This window comes from Aquarana catesbeiana, linkage group LG07 (genome assembly GCF_042186555.1).
Source record: "Aquarana catesbeiana isolate 2022-GZ linkage group LG07, ASM4218655v1, whole genome shotgun sequence".
Lineage (NCBI taxonomy): Eukaryota > Metazoa > Chordata > Amphibia > Anura > Ranidae > Aquarana > Aquarana catesbeiana.
The window spans coordinates 241,567,086-241,587,854 of NC_133330.1; the positions used below are offsets into that span (position 1 = coordinate 241,567,086).

The 20,769-nt window shown below is 46.1% G+C and overlaps 1 protein-coding gene across 5 annotated transcripts in view; it reads right to left on the minus strand.

Annotated features, from left to right (window-relative positions):
* The window catches only part of CDC7 (cell division cycle 7), a 93,913-nt gene that overhangs the window by 66,061 nt on the left and 7,083 nt on the right, over positions 1 to 20,769 (minus strand). For 3 of the 5 annotated variants that reach the window (XM_073593162.1, XM_073593160.1, XM_073593164.1), the window contains exon 2: positions 9,276 to 9,350. In XM_073593162.1, the coding sequence (XP_073449263.1) occupies positions 9,276 to 9,350 (75 nt within the window). The remainder of the gene's footprint in view (positions 1 to 9,275; positions 9,351 to 20,769) is intronic. The other 2 variants (XM_073593163.1, XM_073593161.1) reach the window with 1 other exon arrangement.

The window sequence follows — 20,769 nt, forward strand, 5'->3', positions numbered from 1 at the left end:
CCGGCGGAAGTGACCCACGCATCTCTACCGTTCGTTGAGCGCAGAAGCCCCGCCTCCAACGCATGCACACGCTCCATACCCGGAACAACCGAGTGAACAGGCGCAATTGGAACCACCTGAGAAGCGCCTTCTAGCCGCCCTGGACGCCATCCGCCCGTCAGACGGTAGTGAAGGAAAGGTACAGCGTGATGGGGGTCCTGCTACAACTCCAGGGGTCCCAACTTTCTCCGAGCTTTGGGCAGCAAAACATCAGGACCAGCAGCCCTCTTCCCCGTAGACAGAGGGGCGCTGAGGCAGAGGAAAGCAACTTCCAGGTGCTCATACAGTACAGTCCTGAGTATGGAGCTCCCCCGGCTCCAAACATGCTTTCTTCCATCCGGCAGGAAACACAAAACTGAAGGGAAAGGCCTGGAGGATCTCCTTTTAACCATTTGGGTTAATGTGTTTCCTGTCCCGGGAGGAAGGAGCCCTATGTCTCAGAGGCTGTCCTGGAAGACGATAAGAGAAAATTATTTTAGCCCTAAAGATGTAAAACCCCCAAACATATTTTCTGAAAGCAGACACCCTAGAGAATAAAATAGTGGTAGTTCCAATTTTTTGTCACATATTACCGCAAAGGTCTAGGAAATGCAAAATTTCAGTAAAAGTGAATTTTAGGGCAAATTTTTGGTAAAATACAAAAGACGAGGTTGTGCTGAGTAAATAGATACCCAACATGCCAAACCTTAAATTTGTGTGCACACATTAAGCCCAGGTTCACGCACCGCAAATTCAGCGTCGCAACGATTAGGACGGTGCCATTCCCGCCGATTTGACATGTCAAATCGTACCAATGTGAACCAGGGCTACATGGCGACAAACTTCAGTACCCTATATTTTCTATAGGCACTGCTTCAAAAGCCCCCTATAGGAATCAGTTTAGTGTTACGGAGGAGGTCTGGTGCTAGAATTATTGCTCTCACTCCGACGTGCGCATCGATATGTAACGCGTGTCGTAATCAACGTTTTCACGCGTAGGCCCATCTGATGGTTTTTAGTGACAGGTTCTCTTTAATGAGATACGCAGGGTCTAAAAGACCCTGCATGTCTTCTTGGGACCCCACTGAATGTTTTGTGATGCAGATTGCATTGCAAAACATTACTTCCTGGCTAAGATAACCAGGGACTAGATGTTCACCTGGAAGTCTGGTCATGGACGTTGCTTTCCGGGTCACAACAAGAAGGGGAGAAGAAGTGTGCCATTACCGGGCACGTGTGTGAGCGCAGCCCAAATGCTTTCACCTGACAAGAAGGAGTCCGCCTGTCAGTGTCAAACAATGCCAGTGGCTTCAGCCACCGGATTGTGTGCAATACCCTCCACTGTCAGGTCAGCAGCGAAAGGGTAATGTCCTTAACTATTTACGAACCGCCGCACGCCAATATATGTCCCAACTTTGAAGGGGAATATAGTTATGGCAGCAGCTAGCTGCCATAACCTTGGTATCCTCTTCTTCGGCCGGTGGTCTTTCAGATAAAAGTAGTCACTTTTATCGGCGACGGGAGAGGAGCCTCCCCCCTCTCGCCACGATAGGGTCCTTTCACATGCTGGGTATGGAGACGAGTGAGGGGAAGATGGCCCCCACCCGCGGAAGGTCTTTTTGACCCCAAATCTCATATTTAAGAGGTCCTGTCATACTTTTTTTTCTATTACAAGGGATGTTTACATTCCTTGTAATAGGAATAAAAGTGACAATTTTTTTATTTTTAAAAACGGAATAAATTATATATAGATATCTCTATATACCATCCTGCCAATCTCACCTGCAGAAGTGAACGCATACTTGAGTAGCGCCCGCATATGAAAACGGTATTCAAACCACACACGTATTTTTAAAGTCGCTTATGGAGATTAAGGGCAAAAATTTGTCACCATTCCACGAGCGGGTGCAATTTTGAAGCGTGACATGCTGGGTATCAATTTACTCGGCGTAACATTATCTTTCACAATATAAGAAAAAAAAATTGCTAACTTTACTGTTGTCTTTTTTAATTCAAATCCCCCCCCCCCCCCAAAAAGTGTGCTTGCAAGACCACTGCGCAAATACGGTGTGACAGCAATTTTATTCTCTAGGGTGAAAACGCCCACCATTTTAATCTGTAGGGCATTTGCTTTAAAAAAATATATAATGTTTGGGGGTTCAAAGTAATTTTTTTTTTTTTTGCAAGAAAACAACTTTTTCATGTAATCAAAAAGTGTCAGAAAGGGCTTTGTCTTCAAGTGGTTAGAAGAGTGGGTGATGTGTGACATAAGCTTCTAAATGTTGTGCATAAAATGCCAGGACAGTTCAAAACCCCCCCAAATGACCCCATTTTGGAAAGTAGACACCCCAAGCTATTTGCTGAGAGGCATATCGAGTCCATGGAATATTTTATATTGCGACACAAGTTGCGGGAAAGAGACACATTTTTTTTTTTTTTTTTTGCACAAAGTTGTCACTAAATGATATATTGCTCAAACATGCCATGGGAATATGTGAAATTACACCCCAAAATACATTCTGCTGCTTCTCCTGAGTACGGGGATACCACATGTGTGAGACTTTTTGGGAGCCTAGCCGCGCACGGGACCCCGAAAACCAAGCACCGTCTTTAGGCTAAGGGCGTGAATTTTTGATTTCACTCTTCACTGCCTATCACAGTTTCGGAGGCCATGGAATGCCCAGGTGGCACAAACCCCCCCCAAATGACCCCATTTTGGAAAGTAGACACCTCAAGCTATTTGCTGAGAGGTATAGTGAGTATTTTGCAGACCTCACTTTTTGTCACAAAGTTTTGAAAATTGAAAAAAAATTAAAGTTACGTACCGGTAACGTCTTTTCCTGTAGTCTTTCAGGACAGCCACAATAGAGAGATAGTCTCCTCCCCTTCCTCTGGAAACACTGCGCCAGCCCATAAAATCTCTCCTCCCCTGCCAGACCTCAGTTCTTTCAAGAGTACCTCCGGCCAGCTGGGGAGACACAAGAACACATTAATAACATACCAATCAATATCATTACCATATTGCGTTCTGGTCTTTAATAAGACCCCCCCAAGCTTAGGGTGGGTAACTAGGGCTGTCCTGAAAGACTACAGGAAAAGACGTTACCGGTACGTAACTTTAATTTTCCCTTTCCGTCATTTCAGGACAGCCACAATAGAGAGGATAATCGAGCACTTACCAATTAGGGTGGGACTACAGCTTGCAGAACTTTTCGCCCAAAAGCCTGCTCACCTGCCGCCACCAAGTCCACTCTGTAATGTCTAACGAAAGTGGAGTAGCTGGACCAGGTTGCTGCCTTGCATATTTGCTCTGGCGTTGCTCCAGCCTTCTCTGCCTGGGAAGTTGCCACTGCTCTGGTGGAGTGTGCCTTTATGCCTCTAGGGATCTCCTTCCCTGCTAAAGAATATGCCTGCCCAATAGCTAATCTAAGCCACCTGGCAATCGTGCGTCGGGACGCTCTGAGACCCTTTCTGGCCCCAGAAAACAAAATAAATAGAGAATCAGACTTCCTTATTGTTTTAGTCATCTCTAGGTATTGTAGGATACACCTCCTTACATCTAAAAAATGAAATTTTAGTTCCCTTTCACCTGAAGGATTGGGGCAAAACGAGGGTAGGACTATTTCCTGGCTTCTGTGAAAGCCTGACGCCACTTTAGGCAAAAAAGCTGGATCAGTCTTAAGGACTATCCTGTCTGGCAAAATAACACAAAAAGGAGGTCTAATTGATAACGCCTCAATTTCGCTGACCCTCCTGGCAGTTGTCACTGCAACTAAAAATACTGTTTTTAGGGTAAGTTCCCTTAACAGGCACTTGTCCAATGGCTCAAAGGGACTTCCCGTAAGGCTCTGTAAAACCAGAGATAGGTCCCACCCGGGAAAGGGAGGACCCCTGGTAGGTCTCTGTCTTGACAGTGCCTTAAAGAATCTGACCACCCATGGATTGGTAGCCAGAGACTTCTCCAGATAAGCACTGAGTGCTAAAACCTGACTTTTAAGGGTACCTACAGATAAACCCTTGTCCGCTCCACACTGCAGAAATTCCAACACAGCTACGGGACTCTGCACCGAGAAGGAGTTTTCTATGCACCATTTGTTGAAAAGGAGCCAGACCTTTTTGTAAATCTTACGGGTCTCCTTTTTCCTACTGTTGAGGAGGGTAGAGATCAAGCTCTCTGAAAACCCCTTGGATCTTAATATACCCTCCTCAGTAGCCAGGCCGCTAATTTCCACTGCTGCACCTGTGGGCAGAGGACTGGACCCTGCGACAGAAGATCCTTTCGAGGTGGAAGGAAAAGGGGAGGTTCCGCTGCTAACTGACTGAGGATTGAAAACCATGCCCTTTTCGGCCAATGTGGAGCTACCAGAATAAGAGAGGTGCTCTCTAATTGAAACTTCCTCAGAACCGCCGGTAATAGTACCGGAGGAGGGAAGGCATAACATGTCCTGAAATGCCAATTCCGAGATAATGCGTCCACTCCCAGTGCTCCTTCCCCTGCGTTTAGGGAGAAAAAACAGGGGGTTTTCGCGTTGTCTTTTGAAGCGAAAAGATCCACTTCCGGGGGTCCCCATTTCTCGGATATGAGATTGAAAACCTCCTGGTTGAGGGCCCAATCTCCTTCCTTTAGACTCCTCCGGCTGAGAAAATCTGCGATTATATTCCTCTCCCCTCTCAGAAAAACCGCTGAGAGTGAGAGAGTGTTGGACTCGGCCCAGCTTAGAATGTCTTCTGCTAGGGCCAGCAGACTTCCGCTCCTGGTGCCTCCCTGCTTGTTTATATAGGCCACGGTGGATGAGTTGTCCGACCGTACCTGTACATGGTGGCCCTGGAGTTCCTTTTTGAAGAATCTGAGGGCTAGGCCTACTGCCCTCAGCTCTTTCCAGTTGGAAGACCTCTGCAGCTCGTCGCCCTTCCATGTGCCCTGCGCTAGAAGGGATCCCAGATGTGCCCCCCAGCCCTTGCCACTTGCATCCGTGGTTAGGATCTGCGGGACTGGGATGAGCCACAGACGTCCCTGTGACAAGTTCACTTCCTTCCTCCACCACCAAAGAGATCTCTTTATTTGATGGGGAACCTGTACTAAGGTGTCTAGATCCCTCTAACTGTGGTCCCATACTCTTAGTACATATGATTGTAGGGGGCGAAAATGTAATCCTGCCCACTGCACTGCTGGAAGAGTAGAAGTTAGAAGGCCTAATGTTGACATTATGGACCTCTTGGACACCAGATGGTTGCACTGGAGGGAGAAAACTGCTCTGTCCAGTTTTAGAATTTTTTCCCTTGGAAGAAAAACTCTCAAGAGCGTAGTGTCCAGCAGGTACCCCAGGTACACAATGCGCTGTGAGGGAATGAGACTGGACTTTTCTAAGTTCAGCAGCCACCCCAAACCTGTTAGAACCCTCTTGGTTAGATCGAGGTCCCTGATCAACTGTTCTGGGGATACTGCAAAAAGAAGCAGGTCGTCCAGATAGGCTATAACTGATACCCCCTGGAGTCGCAGGAAGGCCAACGCCTCTGCCAGTACCTTTGTGAATATGCGGGGCGAGGAGGATAGCCCGAAGGGCAGTGCTTGAAACTGCAGATGCAGTATTGTGCCCTGCAGGTCTACTGCTAAACGGAGGAACCTCTGGGAGGTTTCTGCGATAGGGACGTGTAAATATGCGTCTGAGATCCAGAGACACCATATAACAGTTGTGTGGTAACAGGGCCCTGACCGTAAAGATTGACTCCATGCGGAATCTTTTGTAGCAAATTGACCTGTTTAAGGGTTTTAAATTCAGAATCAGTCTGAATTTTCCCGAGGGCTTTTTCACCACAAATACGTGGGAATAGAACCCCTCTCCTTCCTGCCCCCTTGGTACTTTGTGAACTACGTTCTGAATCTCCAGTTCCTTCAGGGCGTCCACCAAAGCTTCGGCCTTTGCTGTGCAGCTGGGAAGCTTCGTAACAAGGAACCTTTGCGGGGGTGGTCTTGAGAATTCCAAGAGATACCCCCTTCTTATGACCCCCAGGATGAATCGATTGGGTGAGAGGATCTCCCACTGTGGAAGGAAGGCCCCCAGTCTTCCTCCCACCGTCCCTAGAGAGTCATTGATCTTTACGGGCCTTCTCAGGAGGGCGAAAAATCGCCCCTCCTCTGCCCTTGCCTCTTTGGCCCCAAGTTTTCTTCCCTTGCTTGGGAGATTCCTTGCCTTTTTTCGGACGAAACCCCTTTCTCGTCTGAGCTGGGGCTTTCCTCTTAGGCGGAAAGGACTTCTTTTTGTCCGCTGTACGGTCCAAGACCGTCTCTAAACCAGGGCCAAAGAGTAGATCACCTGTCAGGGGTATCCCGCACAATTTGACCTTGGAGGCGGTGTCCCCCGGCCAAGTTTTCAGCCAGAGCGCTCTTCTGGCCGAATTCGCCAGCGCCGCTGATCTGGCCGACATACGGACTGACTCTGCTGAGGCGTCTGCAATGTATGCGATTCCTCGCAGAATCGTGGGGAACGAGGCTAGGATAGTCTCCTTGGCTGTGCCAGCTTCAATGTGCTCCTGAATCTGGAAAAGCCAGTGCTCTAAATTGCGGGCTACGACCGTAACAGCCATTTCTGGCTTTAAGTTACCCACAGTTGAGTCCCACGTCTTTTTTAGAAGTGAGTCTATCCTTTTGTCCATGACATCCGACAAAGCCCCCATATCCTCGAATGCCAGGTCTGTGTGTCTAGAGACCTGAGAGAAGGCGGCATCCAACTTGGGATTTTTATTCCAAATGGACGCTGGATCCTCTGAAAATGGAAACCTTCTCTTAAGGGAGCTAGAAAAAAAGGGTTTCCTCTCAGGATCCTGCCACTCCTTCTTAATCGTTTCCACCAGAACTTCATGTACTGGAAAAACTTTTCTTTTTTGATCTCCCAAGCCCTTATACATAAGGTCATGGAGAGATAGGGGTTTTTTATCCTCGTGTATCCCGAGGGTTGTATATATTGCCCCCAAGAGATCTTCCACCTCATCCAGGGACAATTTATACCTGGAGATTTTCCTGGACTCCCCGTCCTGGTCCTCCCCTTCTGATTCCTCATGGGAATCAGACGTGCCACTGTCCGGTTGCCTCCGCTCCACCCCGGAAGGGCCTGACATCTCCTCTGCCATAACTAAATTGGTAGATCTGGCAGGTGCAGAGCCCTGAGCATGAGGCGGGGTTGTGTCCTGCTGAATGGGTTTAGAGGGAAGCTTGAACGTCTCGAGTAAGGTTTTAAAAGATGAAAAGGTGGATGACAGCTCTTTCACAGAAGCTGCCAACCCAGACTGCTGTTCAGATTCCCTTTCCTTAACCAGGGAATCTATGCACTCCTTACACAAAACTTTAGTCCATGCTTCCCCTAAACTGTCTCTACAAGAGGCACACTTCCTTTTAGAGACATGAGTGGACTTTGTTTTTTCTGTAGATTTCTGAAAATACATACAAAAAAACACATATTACTTCCAGCAAGTTTTAAGTGGAAACAACCCTGGGGGTGTACCAGATCCACCTTAAGGGAACTGCGCTCACCCCCCCACCCCCTGACCACCCAGGGGGACTGCCCTCCCTCTAAGTAAGGAACCATACATGAGGGAGAGCAAACCTTAGATAGAGAGGACCCCTCCCCAGGGAACTCTTACCTTTGGAAGGCTGGAGACAGCGTCCGTATGAGCAGCAGCATCTGCCTCAGACATGACTGCAGGTGGCTGCCTGTGTAGAGTCTCACACTGTGTACATGTGAAGCGACTCACTCCAGCCTGAGCCCGGCCCCCTATCAGCCCCGCGACCCGGAACCGGAAGTCGCGGGTCAAAGGGAAAGCGTCCGCCCCCCCGCCGGAAATGACGTCACCCGTCGTCCGGCCCGCTGGTTCCAAACTTTTGCGGCCTGTATGGATACAGGGGAGAGCGGACTGTCTCCATGCTGCGGCCCTGTGGACGCGATAGGGGTCCCCCACGACCTGATGCCGCGCTCGGCAAGGAAGGGGTGGCTTCAGCTGCGGTATGTACCGCCACTCTTCATCCTGGAAGCCCCTGCTTCCCTAGGGATGATTTTTTAGAAAGAGGCCACAGTCTCCCTGACTGCACCCGGCCTGGTTCCTCTGCACAGTGTCTCCCCACCGGAGGAAACACTAATAACTGAGGTCTGGCAGGGGAGGAGAGATTTTATGGGCTGGCGCAGTGTTTCCAGAGGAAGGGGAGGAGACTCTATTGTGGCTGTCCTGAAATGACGGAAAGGGAAAAATGTTTTTTCTTGTCTTTCTTCATTTTCAAAAACAAATGAGAGCTGCTAAATACTCACCATGCCTCTCAGCAAATAGCTTGGGGTGTCTACTTTCCAAAATGGGGTCATTTGGGGGGGTTTTGTGCCACCTGGGCATTCCATGGCCTCCGAAACGGTGATAGGCAGTGAAGAGTAGAATCAAAAATTCACACCCTTAAAAACGCTGAAGGCGGTGATTGGTTTTCGGGGCCCCGTACGCGGCTAGGCTCCCAAAAAGTCCCACACATGTGGTATCCCCGTACTCAGGAGAAGCAGCTGAATGTATTTTGGGGTGCAATTCCACATAGGCCCATGGCCTGTGTGAGCAATATATCATTTAGTGACAACTTTTTGTAAATATTTTTTTTTTTTTGTCATTATTCAAACACTTGGGACAAAAAAAATAAAAAATAAATATTCAATGGGTTCAACATGCCTCTCAGCAATTTCCTTGGGGTGTCTACTTTCCAAAATGGGGTCATTTGGGGGGGTTTTGTACTGCCCTGCCATTTTAGCACCTCAAGAAATGACATAGGCAGTCATAAACTAAAAGCTGTGTAAATTCCAGAAAATGTACCCTAGTTTGTAGACGCTATAACTTTTGCGCAAACCAATAAATATACGCTTATTGACATTTTTTTTACCAAAGACATGTGGCCGAATACATTTTGGCCTAAATGTATGACTAAAATTGAGTTTATTGGATCTTTTTTATAACAAAAAGTAGAAAATATCATTTTTTTTTCAAAATTTTCGGTCTTTTTCCGTTTATAGCGCCAAAAATAAAAACCGCAGAGGTGATCAAATACCATCAAAAGAAAGCTCTATTTTTGGGAAGAAAAGGACGCAAATTTCGTTTGGGTACAGCATTGCATGACTGCGCAATTAGCAGTTAAAGCGACGCAGTGCCAAATTGGAAAAAGACCTCTGGTCCTTAGGCAGCATAATGATCCGGGGCTCAAGTGGTTAAAGTACCACAGCAAATGCGTTGAAACTTACCCTCTCCAATTTTCCCCATTACATAGAAGACATTGCGAATCTGTGGAACAGCTGCATACAGCTTCTCAATTTCTGCTGGCAAGAAAGAAAGAAGCAGTTACATAACACACATTTAGACAAAAATAGCACATACTAAATAGAAGTGTGATAAAAGGAAAATTTATTTATGCATTTCTCAAACTGCACATACTAAAGGGCCAGTACCCAAAACACAGATATTTAGTTTCAGCAGTTAGAGGAGAAATACATTTCCCACATTCTTTAGTGAGCATAGTGGAAAAAAAATGAGCTTTCCGATCTGCATACTTATTGCAGTCACTGAGGTCCTAAACGTCTTCTGAGATATGCAAATTATATGTTATATTATGCACACCACAGAGATCCTGGTCCCTTAAAGCAGATTAATCAGCACAGTGCTTGTGCTATGTAATCTAACCCTCTCAAAACTGTAATAAACCTCCCTGAACCCATCACACTTCCTGTATCCCCCTCTGTACTGACCATGGTGGTCAGTTTGCGTCCCTCTATCATACGTAGCCTGCTCTCCCCCTCCTGTGTCATCTGTGTCCAGCCCCCCCCCCCATTTGTAAAATATAAAATTAGAAACCATCACTGCCAGCTCTGTATTATAGGCATAGTACACAGTTATCCTTTTCTAAAAACTAGCATTGTAAATACCCGTTTAGTAGGGGTGTAACGGATCGTCACCGATTCATGATCCGAACGCTTCAACCTGTTCGGATCGGCACACATGCGCTCCGCGGAGCGCGACGCTGCCTTGGCCTTAGGAAAGGCAGCGACTTCGTCCTAGCTCCGGAGCAGCGGCCATCTTGGTACACCCGGCAGCGGCGGTGCGCGCTGACGTCATCACCCCTCAACTCGTGGATCTGATCTGGCCGGCTTCTATTCTGTAAGGTAAGACTAAACACTAGTCTTGCTTCCTATACTCATACTGTATACAGTAGGGGAGTCTGGATTTTATTACAGTGGATTTTACTACAGAGATTTTTTTTTTTTTGATCTGAAAATGATCCGAACCGTGACTCCTGATCCGAGGAACAATCCGAACCGTGAGTTTTTTGATCCGTTGCACCCCTACTGTTTAGCGTGATCTTCAGGCCAGTCACGTGACTTGGCTGGTTTCCATGTGATCTCCCCGGCTGACGTCAGAGGGAGATCACGGCCCCTCCTGCAGAAGCCATCCATCGGAGCTGTACAGTGGCCACAAGTCATGTTACCGGCCTGAAGACAGCTAACACAAAAAAACCACCACACACACACGACATGTAGTGTGCTATGCCAGGCTCTAATGAAGGGGCTGGCATAGACTTGCATGATGGGGTTAACAAACGCTTTCAAAATGGCCAAAAAAAATTGTTGTAAAGATGCTTGGCTCACCAATGGTCATGGGGGTGGGATATTACAAGGAGATTGATGGAGGCTTAGTTTTTTTGAACATGTGACCAGAAGCTCATACTGCTCATTTTTCCCTGCAGACAGGCTGGGAAAAACTTTCCCTGTCTCAAAGGGGAGATGTCAGGGGTCTGTTTAACCACTTGCCGACCGCCTCACGCATATATACGTGAGCAGAGCGGCACGGGCAGGCAAAATCACGTACCTGGTACGTGATTGCCTTCCCGCGGGCGGGGGGTCCGATCGGACCCCCCCCCCCCGGTGCCATCGGCGGTCGGCGTTTGGCTGGGAGAGTTGAGAGACGAGGGGGAGACCATCCGATCGTGGCCCCCCCCCCCTCGCGATCGCTCCCAGCCAATGAGAAACATCCCCTGCCTCTGTATAGTACACAGAGGCAGAGGATGTGATGTCATCTCTCCTCGGCTGGCCAGTTTCCGTTCCAGCACCGAGGAGAGAAGACATGTAAGTGCACCAACACACACACAACACAGTAGAACATGCCAGGCACACTAAACACCCCCGATCCCCCCCCGATCGCCCCCAATCACCCCCCCCCCTGTCACAAACTGACACCAAGCAGGTTTTTTTGTTTTGTTTTGTTTTTTTCCTGATTACTGCATAGTGTCAGTTTGTGACAGTTAGCAGTGGTAGGACAGTTAGTATTAGCCCCCTGTAGGTCTAGGGTACCCCCCTAACCCCCCCTAATAAAGTTTTAACCCCTTGATCACCCCCTGTCACCAGTGTCGCTAAGCGATCATTTTTCTGATCGCTGTATTAGTGTCGCTGGTGACGCTAGTTAGGAACGTAAATATTTAGGTTCGCTGTCAGCGTTTTATAGCGACAGGGACCCCCATATACTACCTAATAAATGTTTTAACCCCTTGATTGCCCCCTAGTTAACCCTTTCACCACTGATCACCGTATAACTGTTACGGGTGACGCTGGTTAGTTCGTTTATTTTTTTTAGTGTCAGGGCACCCGCCGTTTATTACCGAATAAAGGTTTAGCCCCCTGATCGCCCGGCGGTGATATGCGTCGCCCCCGTTCAGCGTCAGATTAGCGCCAGTACCGCGAACACCCACGCACGCACCGTACACCTCCCTTAGTGGTATAGTATCTGAACGCATCAATATCTGATCCGATCAGATCTATACTAGCATCTCCAGCAGTTTAGGGTTCCCAAAAACGCAGTGTTAGCGGGATCAGCCCAGATACCTGCTAGCACCTGCGTTTTGCCCCTCCGCCCAGCCCACTCAAGTGCAGTATCGATCGATCACTGTCACTTACAAAACACTAAACGCATAACTGCAGCGTTCGCAGAGTCAGGCCTGATCCCTGCGATCGCTAACAGTTTTTTTGGTAGCATTTTGGTGAACTGGCAAGCACCAGCCCCAAGCAGCGTCAGATTAGCGCCAGTACCACTAACACCCACGCACGCACCGTACACCTCCCTTAGTGGTATAGTATCTGATCGGATCAATATCTGATCCGATCAGATCTATACTAGCGTCCCCAGCAGTTTAGGGTTCCCAAAAACGCAGTGTTAGTGGGATCAGCCCAGATACCTGCTAGCACCTGCGTTTTGCCCCTCCGCCCGGCCCAGCCCAGCCCACCCAAGTGCAGTATCGATCGATCACTGTCACTTTTTTTTGTAGCGTTTTGGTGAACTGGCAAGCGCCAGCGGCCTAGTACACCCCAGTCGTAGTCATACCAGCACTGCAGTAACACTTGGTGACGTGGCGAGTCCCATAAGTGCAGTTCAAGCTGGTGAGGTGGCAAGCACAAGTAGTGTCCCGCTGCCACCAAAAAGACAAACACAGGCCCGTCGTGCCCATAATGCCCTTCCTGCTGCATTCGCCAATCCTAATTGGGAACCCACCACTTCTGCAGCGCCCGTATTTCCCCCATTCACATCCCCAACCAAATGCAGTCGGCTGCATGAGAGGCATTTATATGTCCTCCTGAGTACCCCTACCCAACGAACCCCCCCAAAAAAGATGTGTCTGCAGCAAGCGCGTATATAGACGTGACACCCGCTATTATTGTCCCTCCTGTCCTGATAATCCTGGTCTTTGCATTGGTGAATGTTTTGAACGCTACCATTCACTAGTTGAGTATTAGCGTAGGGTACAGCACTGCACAGACTAGGCACACTTTCACAGGGTCTCCCAAGATGCCATCGCATTTTGAGAGACCCGAACCTGGAACCGGTTACAGTTATAAAAGTTACAGTTACAAAAAAAAAAAAAAAAAAACACACAAACAAAAATAAAAAAAAGTAGTTGTCGTTTTATTGTTCTCTCTCTCTCTATTCTCTCTCTGGTGTTCTGCTCTTTTTTACTGTATTCTATTCTGCAATGTTTTATTGTTATTATGTTTTATCATGTTTGCTTTTCAGGTATGCAATTTTTTATACTTTACCGTTTACTGTGCTTTATTGTTAACCATTTTTTTGTCTTCAGGTACGCCATTCACGACTTTGAGTGGTTATACCAGAATGATGCCTGCAGGTTTAGGTATCATCTTGGTATCATTCTTTTCAGCCAGCGGTCGGCTTTCATGTAAAAGCAATCCTAGTGGCTAATTAGCCTCTAGACTGCTTTTACAAGCAGTGGGAGGGAATGCCCCCCCCCCCCACCGTCTTCCGTGTTTTTCTCTGGCTCTCCTGTCTCAACAGGGAACCTGAGAATGCAGCCGGTGATTCAGCCAGCTGACCATAGAGCTGATCAGAGACCAGAGTGGCTCCAAACATCTCTATGGCCTAAGAAACCGGAAGCTACGAGCATTTTAGGACTTAGATTTCGCCGGATGTAAACAGCGCCATTGGGAAATTGGGAAAGCATTTTATCACACCGATCTTGGTGTGGTCAGATGCTTTGAGGGCAGAGGAGAAATCTAGGGTCTAATAGACCCCAATTTTTTCAAAAAAGAGTACCTGTCACTACCTATTGCTATCATAGGGGATATTTACATTCCCTGAGATAACAATAAAAATGATTTTAAAAAAAATATGAAAGGAACAGTTTAAAAATAAGATAAAAAAGCAAAAAAATAAGAAAAAAAAAAAAAAAAAAAAAAAAAAAAAAAAAAAAAGCACCCCTGTCCCCCCTGCTCTCGCGCTAAGGCGAACGCAAGCGTCGGTCTGGCGTCAAATGTAAACAGCAATTGCACCATGCATGTGAGGTATCACCGCGAAGGTCAGATCGAGGGCAGTAATTTTAGCAGTAGACCTCCTCTGTAAATCTAAAGTGGTAACCTGTAAAGGCTTTTAAAGGCTTTTAAAAATGTATTAATTTTGTTGCCACTGCACGTTTGTGCGCAATTGTAAAGCATGTCATGTTTGGTATCCATGTACTCGGCCTAAGATCATCTTTTTTATTTCATCAAACATTTGGGCAATATAGTGTGTTTTAGTGCATTAAAATTTAAAAAAGTGTGTTTTTTCCACAAAAAATGCGTTTGAAAAATCGCTGCGCAATTACTGTGTGAAAAAAAAAAATGAAACACCCACCATTTTAATCTGTAGGGCATTTGCTTTAAAATAATATATAATGTTTGGGGGTTCAAAGTAATTTTCTTGCAAAAAAAAATAATTTTTTCATGTAATCAAAAAGTGTCAGAAAGGGCTTTGTCTTCAAGTGGTTAGAAGAGTGGGTGATGTGTGACGTAAGCTTCTAAATGTTGTGCATAAAATGCCAGGACAGTTCAAACCCCCCCAAATGACCCCATTTTGGAAAGTAGACACCCCAAGCTATTTGCTGAGAGGCATGTCGAGTCCATGGAATATTTTATATTGTGACACAAGTTGCGGGAAAGAGACAAATTTTTTTTTTTTTTTTTTGCACAAAGTTGTCACTAAATGTTATATTGCTCAAACACGCCATGGGGACTTGTGAAATTACACCCCAAAATAAATTCTGTTGCTTCTCCTGAGTACGGGGATACCACATGTGTGGGACTTTTTGGGAGCCTAGCCGCGTACGGGACCCCGAAAACCAAGAACCGCCTTCAGGCTTTCTAAGGCCGTAAATTTTTGATTTCACTCTTCACTGCCTATCACAGTTGCGGAGGCCATGGAAAGCCCAGGTGGCACAAAACCCCCCCAAATGACCCCATTTTGGAAAGTAGACACCCCAAGCTATTTGCTGAGAGGTATAGTGAGTATTTTGCAGACCTCACTTTTTGTCACAAGGTTTTGAAAATTGAAAAAAAAAAAAAAAATTTTTTTCTGGTCTTTCTTCATTTTCAAAAACAAATGAGAGCTGCAAAATACTCACCATGCCTCTCAGCAAATAGCTTGGGGTGTCTACTTTCCAAAATGGGGTCATTTGGGGGGGGGTTGTGCCATCTTGGCATTTTATGGCCTTCAAAACTGTGATAGGTAGTGAGGAGTGAAATCAAAAATGTATGCCCTTAGAAATCCTGAAGGTGGTGCTGGGTTTTCGGGGCCCCGTACGTGGCTAGGCTCCCAAAAAGTGCCACACATGTGGTATCCCCGTACTCAGGAGAAGCAGCTGAATGTATTTTGGGGTGCAATTCCACATAGCCCATGGCCTATGTGAGCAATATATCATTTAGTGACAACTTTTTGTAAATTTTTTTTTTTTTTTTTTTTTTTTTGTCATTCAATCACTTGGGACAAAAAAAATAAATATTCAATGGGCTCAACATGCCTCTCAGCAATTTCCTTGGGGTGTCTACTTTCCAGAATGGGGTCATTTGGGGGGGGTTTGTACTGCCCTGCCATTTTAGCACCTCAAGAAATGACATAGGCAGTCATAAACTAAAAGCTGTGTAAATTCCAGAAAATGTACCCTAGTTTGTAGACGCTATAACTTTTGCGCAAACCAATAAATATACGCTTATTGACATTTTTTTTACCAAAGACATGTGGCCGAATACATTTTGGCCTAAATGTATGACTAAAATTTAGTTTATTGGATTTTTTTTATAACAAAAAGTAGAAAATATCATTTTTTTTTCAAAATTTTCAGTCTTTTTCCGTTTATAGCGCAAAAAATAAAAACGGCAGAGGTGATCAAATACCATCAAAAGAAAGCTCTATTTGTGGGAAGAAAAGGACGCAAATTTCGTTTGGGTAGAGCATTGCATGACCGCGCAATTAGCAGTTAAAGCGACGCAGTGCCGAATTGTAAAAAGTGCTCTGGTCAGGAAGGGGGTAAATCCTTCCGGGGCTGAAGTGGTTAAACACCTGATATCTCACCAAAGCACCCCCCTCCACCAGGGCTGAGAGATACCTCTCTCTATACACACACACACACACACACACACACACACACACACACACACACACACACACACACGACAGTTTGCACAGCGCTTTACATTAGGGCAGACAGTACAATACAATACAGGGGGAATCAGAGAGCCCTGCTCATTGGAGCTTACAATTTAAGAGGGAGGGTCAAGTTATACAAAAAGGGCAATAGCTGTGGGGGATGAGCTAATGGAGAAAATAGTGCAGTTGTTAGACGGAGGCAGGATAGGCTTCTTTGAAGCGGAAAGCTTTCAGGGATCGCCTAAAAGTGGATAAATTTGGAGACCGTCTGACAGATTGGGGTAGAGAATTCCAGAGGATGGCCGAGGCTCGGGAGAAGTCCTGGAGGCGGATATGGGAGGAGGCGATGAGGGAGCTAGAGAGCAGGAGGTCTTGAAGGAACAAAGAGGGCAATTAGGTTGGTATTTTGAGATTAGGCTAGTGATGTAGCTGGGGGCAGAGTTCTGGATGGCTATGTAACTTGTTAGTATTTTGAATTTAATTTGTTGGGTGAGTGGCAGCCAATGGAGGGATTGGCAGAGAGGGGTAGCAGACACTGAGCGGTTTGTAAGGTGGATGAGTCTGGCAGCAGCATTCATGATGGACTGAAAGGGGGGTGGGGGTGGGGGGGGAAAGAGAAATCATCTATTTAAAAAGGTAAACCAATGGAGGGGGAGTTGCAGTAGTCAAGGCAAGAGATAACCAGGGAAAGAATCAGGAGCATTGTGGTTTCTTTGGTTAGAAAGGGACATAGGTTTAGAGATGTTGGAGGTTGAGGCAGCAAGCTTTGGAAAGTGTTTGGATGTGGGGCCGAAAGGAGAGTAAGGGATAACACCTAGCACGCTGACATGTGGGGATGGGTGGATGGTTGTGCCATTGCTCTTGACAAATAGTAAAAAAATAAAACTACTGACACTGCTGCATATTAGTGCCACTGTCACATGACAAAAAAAAAACAACAAAAAAAAAAAAAAAATTGGTACGTGCTCGGTCCTAAAAAAGTGGCATCCCTAGTGACGGTTATCCGCATTCCTCTATTCACGATGTCAGAGCGCGAGTATCACGTACCTGGTCGGAGGCCGAAGTGCTGAGACAGCTTCCCTTGCGGCTAAGCGCAGAGTGCCCCTGAAGGTGGTAACAGGGAGTACTATGCTCAGAGAAGCAGGGGTTGCCAGCTGCGATGAGGCGATGACCACTGGATGGTGGCTGATGAGCGGGATGCACGGCTGGGCAGAGGTCCTTCAGGAGTACCAGGTGAGACTTGGCAGCAGGGAGAGCCAGGAGCAAACTCAGGATCCAGACCAGAAATCATGCACAGAATATCAGCCAGGCGTAAAGCAGCAAGCAGAGTCAGCAAAGGTCATACACTAGTAGTCAGGCAGCAAAAGTCAGACGAGCAAGCCAGAGGTCATACACGGATTAGCAGACAGGAGCGGGGTCACAGGAGCAAGCCAAGGGTCAAAACCAGGATTGGAGACAAGACAGGTCCAAAGGCAAGCCGGGTCGGTAACAAGAAATCCAAATAACAGGAACACAACTCCTGAACACACGGGGGAGCTAAAGATCATCCAGCAATTAGTGGTTGCTGCTGGCTTTAAATAGGCCAAAGGGCGCCAGAGTGTCACACACTGCAAAGCGCTTTAGCGTGAGGAATCTACACTGATCAGTGCAGTGATTATCAGTGCAGCCCCATCAGCGATGCCCACTAGTGCCGGCAGTGTCCATCAGTGGTGGCTGTCATTGCCTACTCATCACTGCAGCAGATAAGTGCCTCCTCAACAGTGCTGCATATTAGACCCCTTTGCGCTAAAAATAGCACCTGAAAACTGCTTCCCATTCATTTCCATGGAACCTTCACACTGGTGCGGTGCAAACAGTCCTGCTGCTTGCATCTTTGGAGCTTTTTAAAAGGGCCCCTGCCAGTTTAAATGACTGGTGAAGCTCTTCCAAACGGCTCTTTTTAAAGGTCATAAGACCTTAACCACTTCCAGGCCACCCGCCGTCATTATACATCAGTACTTTGACGTTGAATACCATTCTTATGGCAGCTGACCCCGTTATTTCCTGAAACTGGGGGCAGTTCGCTTTAAGATAAAAGTAGTTTCCGTGGTGGATTCGCTGCAAGATCACTTATCGGCTTTCCAGAGCCATCAATAGCAGGGGAGACGATCTAATCCTTTCCCCTCAGAGGCACCAAGTCGAGCAAGGGAATGATAGCCCCCACTTGACTCAATGAAGTTGGATGACGGAAGCGACGCCAAACGTCACTCCCACCCAATGGCCTTAACCACTTAAAGACCAGCCTTGTTTTGGAATTTAGGCGTTTAAATGTTTTTTTGCTAGAAAATTACTTAGAAAAAAACAATATATAATGTTTGGGGGGGTCCAACACCCTAGAGAATAAAATGGCGGTCATTGCAATACTTTTTTTCACAGAGTATTTGCGCAGCGGTCTTACAATCGTGCTTTTTTGGGAAAAAATTCACTTTTTTAAATTAAAAAAAAAAAAATTATATAAAAAGACAACAGTAAAGTTAGCCCAATTTTTTTTATATTGTGAAAGATAATGTTACGCCGAGTAAATTGATACCCAACATGTCACGCTTCAAAATTGCGCCTGCTCGTGGAATGGCATCAAACTTTTACCCTCAAAAATCTCCATAGGCGAAGTTTAAAAAATTCTACAGGTTGTATGTTTTGCATTACAGAGGAGGTCTAGGGCTAGTATTGCTCTCGCTCTAACGATTGCGGCGATACCTCATGTGTGGTTTGACCATCATTTTCATATGTGGGCGCTACTCATGTACGCATTCGCTTCTGCGCGCAAGCTCGTCGGGACGGGGAGTTTAAAAAAAAAAAAAAAAAAAAAAAAAGAAAAAAAATGTTTCTATTTTTTTTTTTTGTAAAATAAGAAAAGTCATTTAAAAAAAATGTGGCTTTAAGACATATGGGCGAAAGTGACGTTTTGATATCGCTTCCGCCCTGCAGTGTCATGGTGACGGGTGGGGGCCATCTTCCCCTCGTCTCCATGCACAGCTAGGGAAAGGACCCCATCGCCTCCGCCAACGGCTCCGGTAAGCGGCAGAGGGCACCGGATCACGCCGGGAGGGGGCCCTCTCCCACCACCGATAAAAGTGATCTTGCGGCGAATCCGCCGCAGAGACCACTTTTATCTTGTAGCCGACCGAAAACGGGGATACTGGGGTTATGGCAACTAGCTGCTGCCATAACAACCATATCCGCCCCCAAAGTAGGGACGTATATGTACATGCGGCAGTCGCCAAGTGGTTAAAAGGGACATTTTTTAATTTATTTTTTTAACTGCATTTAAGTGTAATGTGAGATCTGAGGTCTTTTTATCCCAGATCTCACATTAAAGAGGTCCGGTAATGCTTTTTTTTCTATTACAAGGGATGTTTACATTCCTTGTAATAGGAATAAAAGTGAGCCAGAATTTCTTTTTTAAAAGGTAGAGTGTAAAAAATAAAATTTAAAGCGCCCCGTCCCACCAGGCTCACGAGCAGAAGTGAACGCATTCATACGCCGCACCTGCATATGTTCAAACCACACGTGAGGTATAGCCGCGATTAGAGAGAGAGCAATAATTCTAGCAAAAGATCTCCTCTAACTCAATACTGGTAACCTGTAGAAATGTTTAAACACTACCTATGGAGATTAAGTGTCAAAGTTTGTCACCATGTGCAATTTTGAAGCATGACAAATTGGGTATCAATTTACTCTGCGTAACATTCTCTTACACACACACAAAAAAAAAAACATACATACACATTTTATATATATATATATATATATATATATATATATATATATATATATATATATATATATATATATATATATATATATATATATATATATATATATATATATATATATATATATATATATATATATAGAGAAGTAGGCCTGCCGTCCTGGAAGACTTCCCAGAAACACCGTTGCCGGTAAGTGTAACTGGTCATTTTCTCAAGTCGTCTTCCAGGACGGCACCCTGAGAGAAGAGCAAGTAGCTCAGGCCTACCTTAAAGTGTAAGTAAACCCTCCTATCGTTTTCAGCCAAGGAAGCTGCCATCTTTGCCTTTGTTTAATCTACAACTGCCATGATGCTGCACATGTGATCAGTTATGACACCAGCCATTGGATGGTTTGACAGTTTGATTGACAGCACAACCAATCGGAGTGTTACATTTCTGGCACGTGCCGGAAATGAAACTGTTTTATGGATGGGTTTACTTCCGCTTTAAGGCGAGACAACAGCCTGCAGAACCTTTCTGCCGAAAGCCAGGTGAAAGAAGTTCCACTCTAATGTTTCAGGACCATGTTCTGACTTGACCAGGTTGCTGCTTTACAAATTTGATCTACCGATGCTCCGGCCCTTTCTGCCCAAGAGGTTGCCAGAGACAGTGTAGAGTGAGCTTTAAGATTAGCTGGGACTGTCTTATTTGTTTGTTCATAAGCTATGGAAATAGCCTGTCTGATCCATCTAGCAATAGTCATCCTTGAGGCCTGCTCACCTCTCCTAGCGCCACAAAAACTGACCAACAGATGCTGTGATTTTCTGAACTCCCTTACTCCAAGTAAAAGGAGCAGACATCTCCCGTCATCTAGTGTATGAAATGCCCTCTCCTTCTGCGGGTTGACACAGAAGGATGGTAAGATAATCTCCTGCAACCTATGGAAGCGAGAAGCTACCTTAAGAAGGTACAAAGGGTCCTGACTGAGAATGACCCTGTCCTCCAATAAGCGAAAAAAAAAAGGCTCCTTCATAGAAAGAGCATGCAA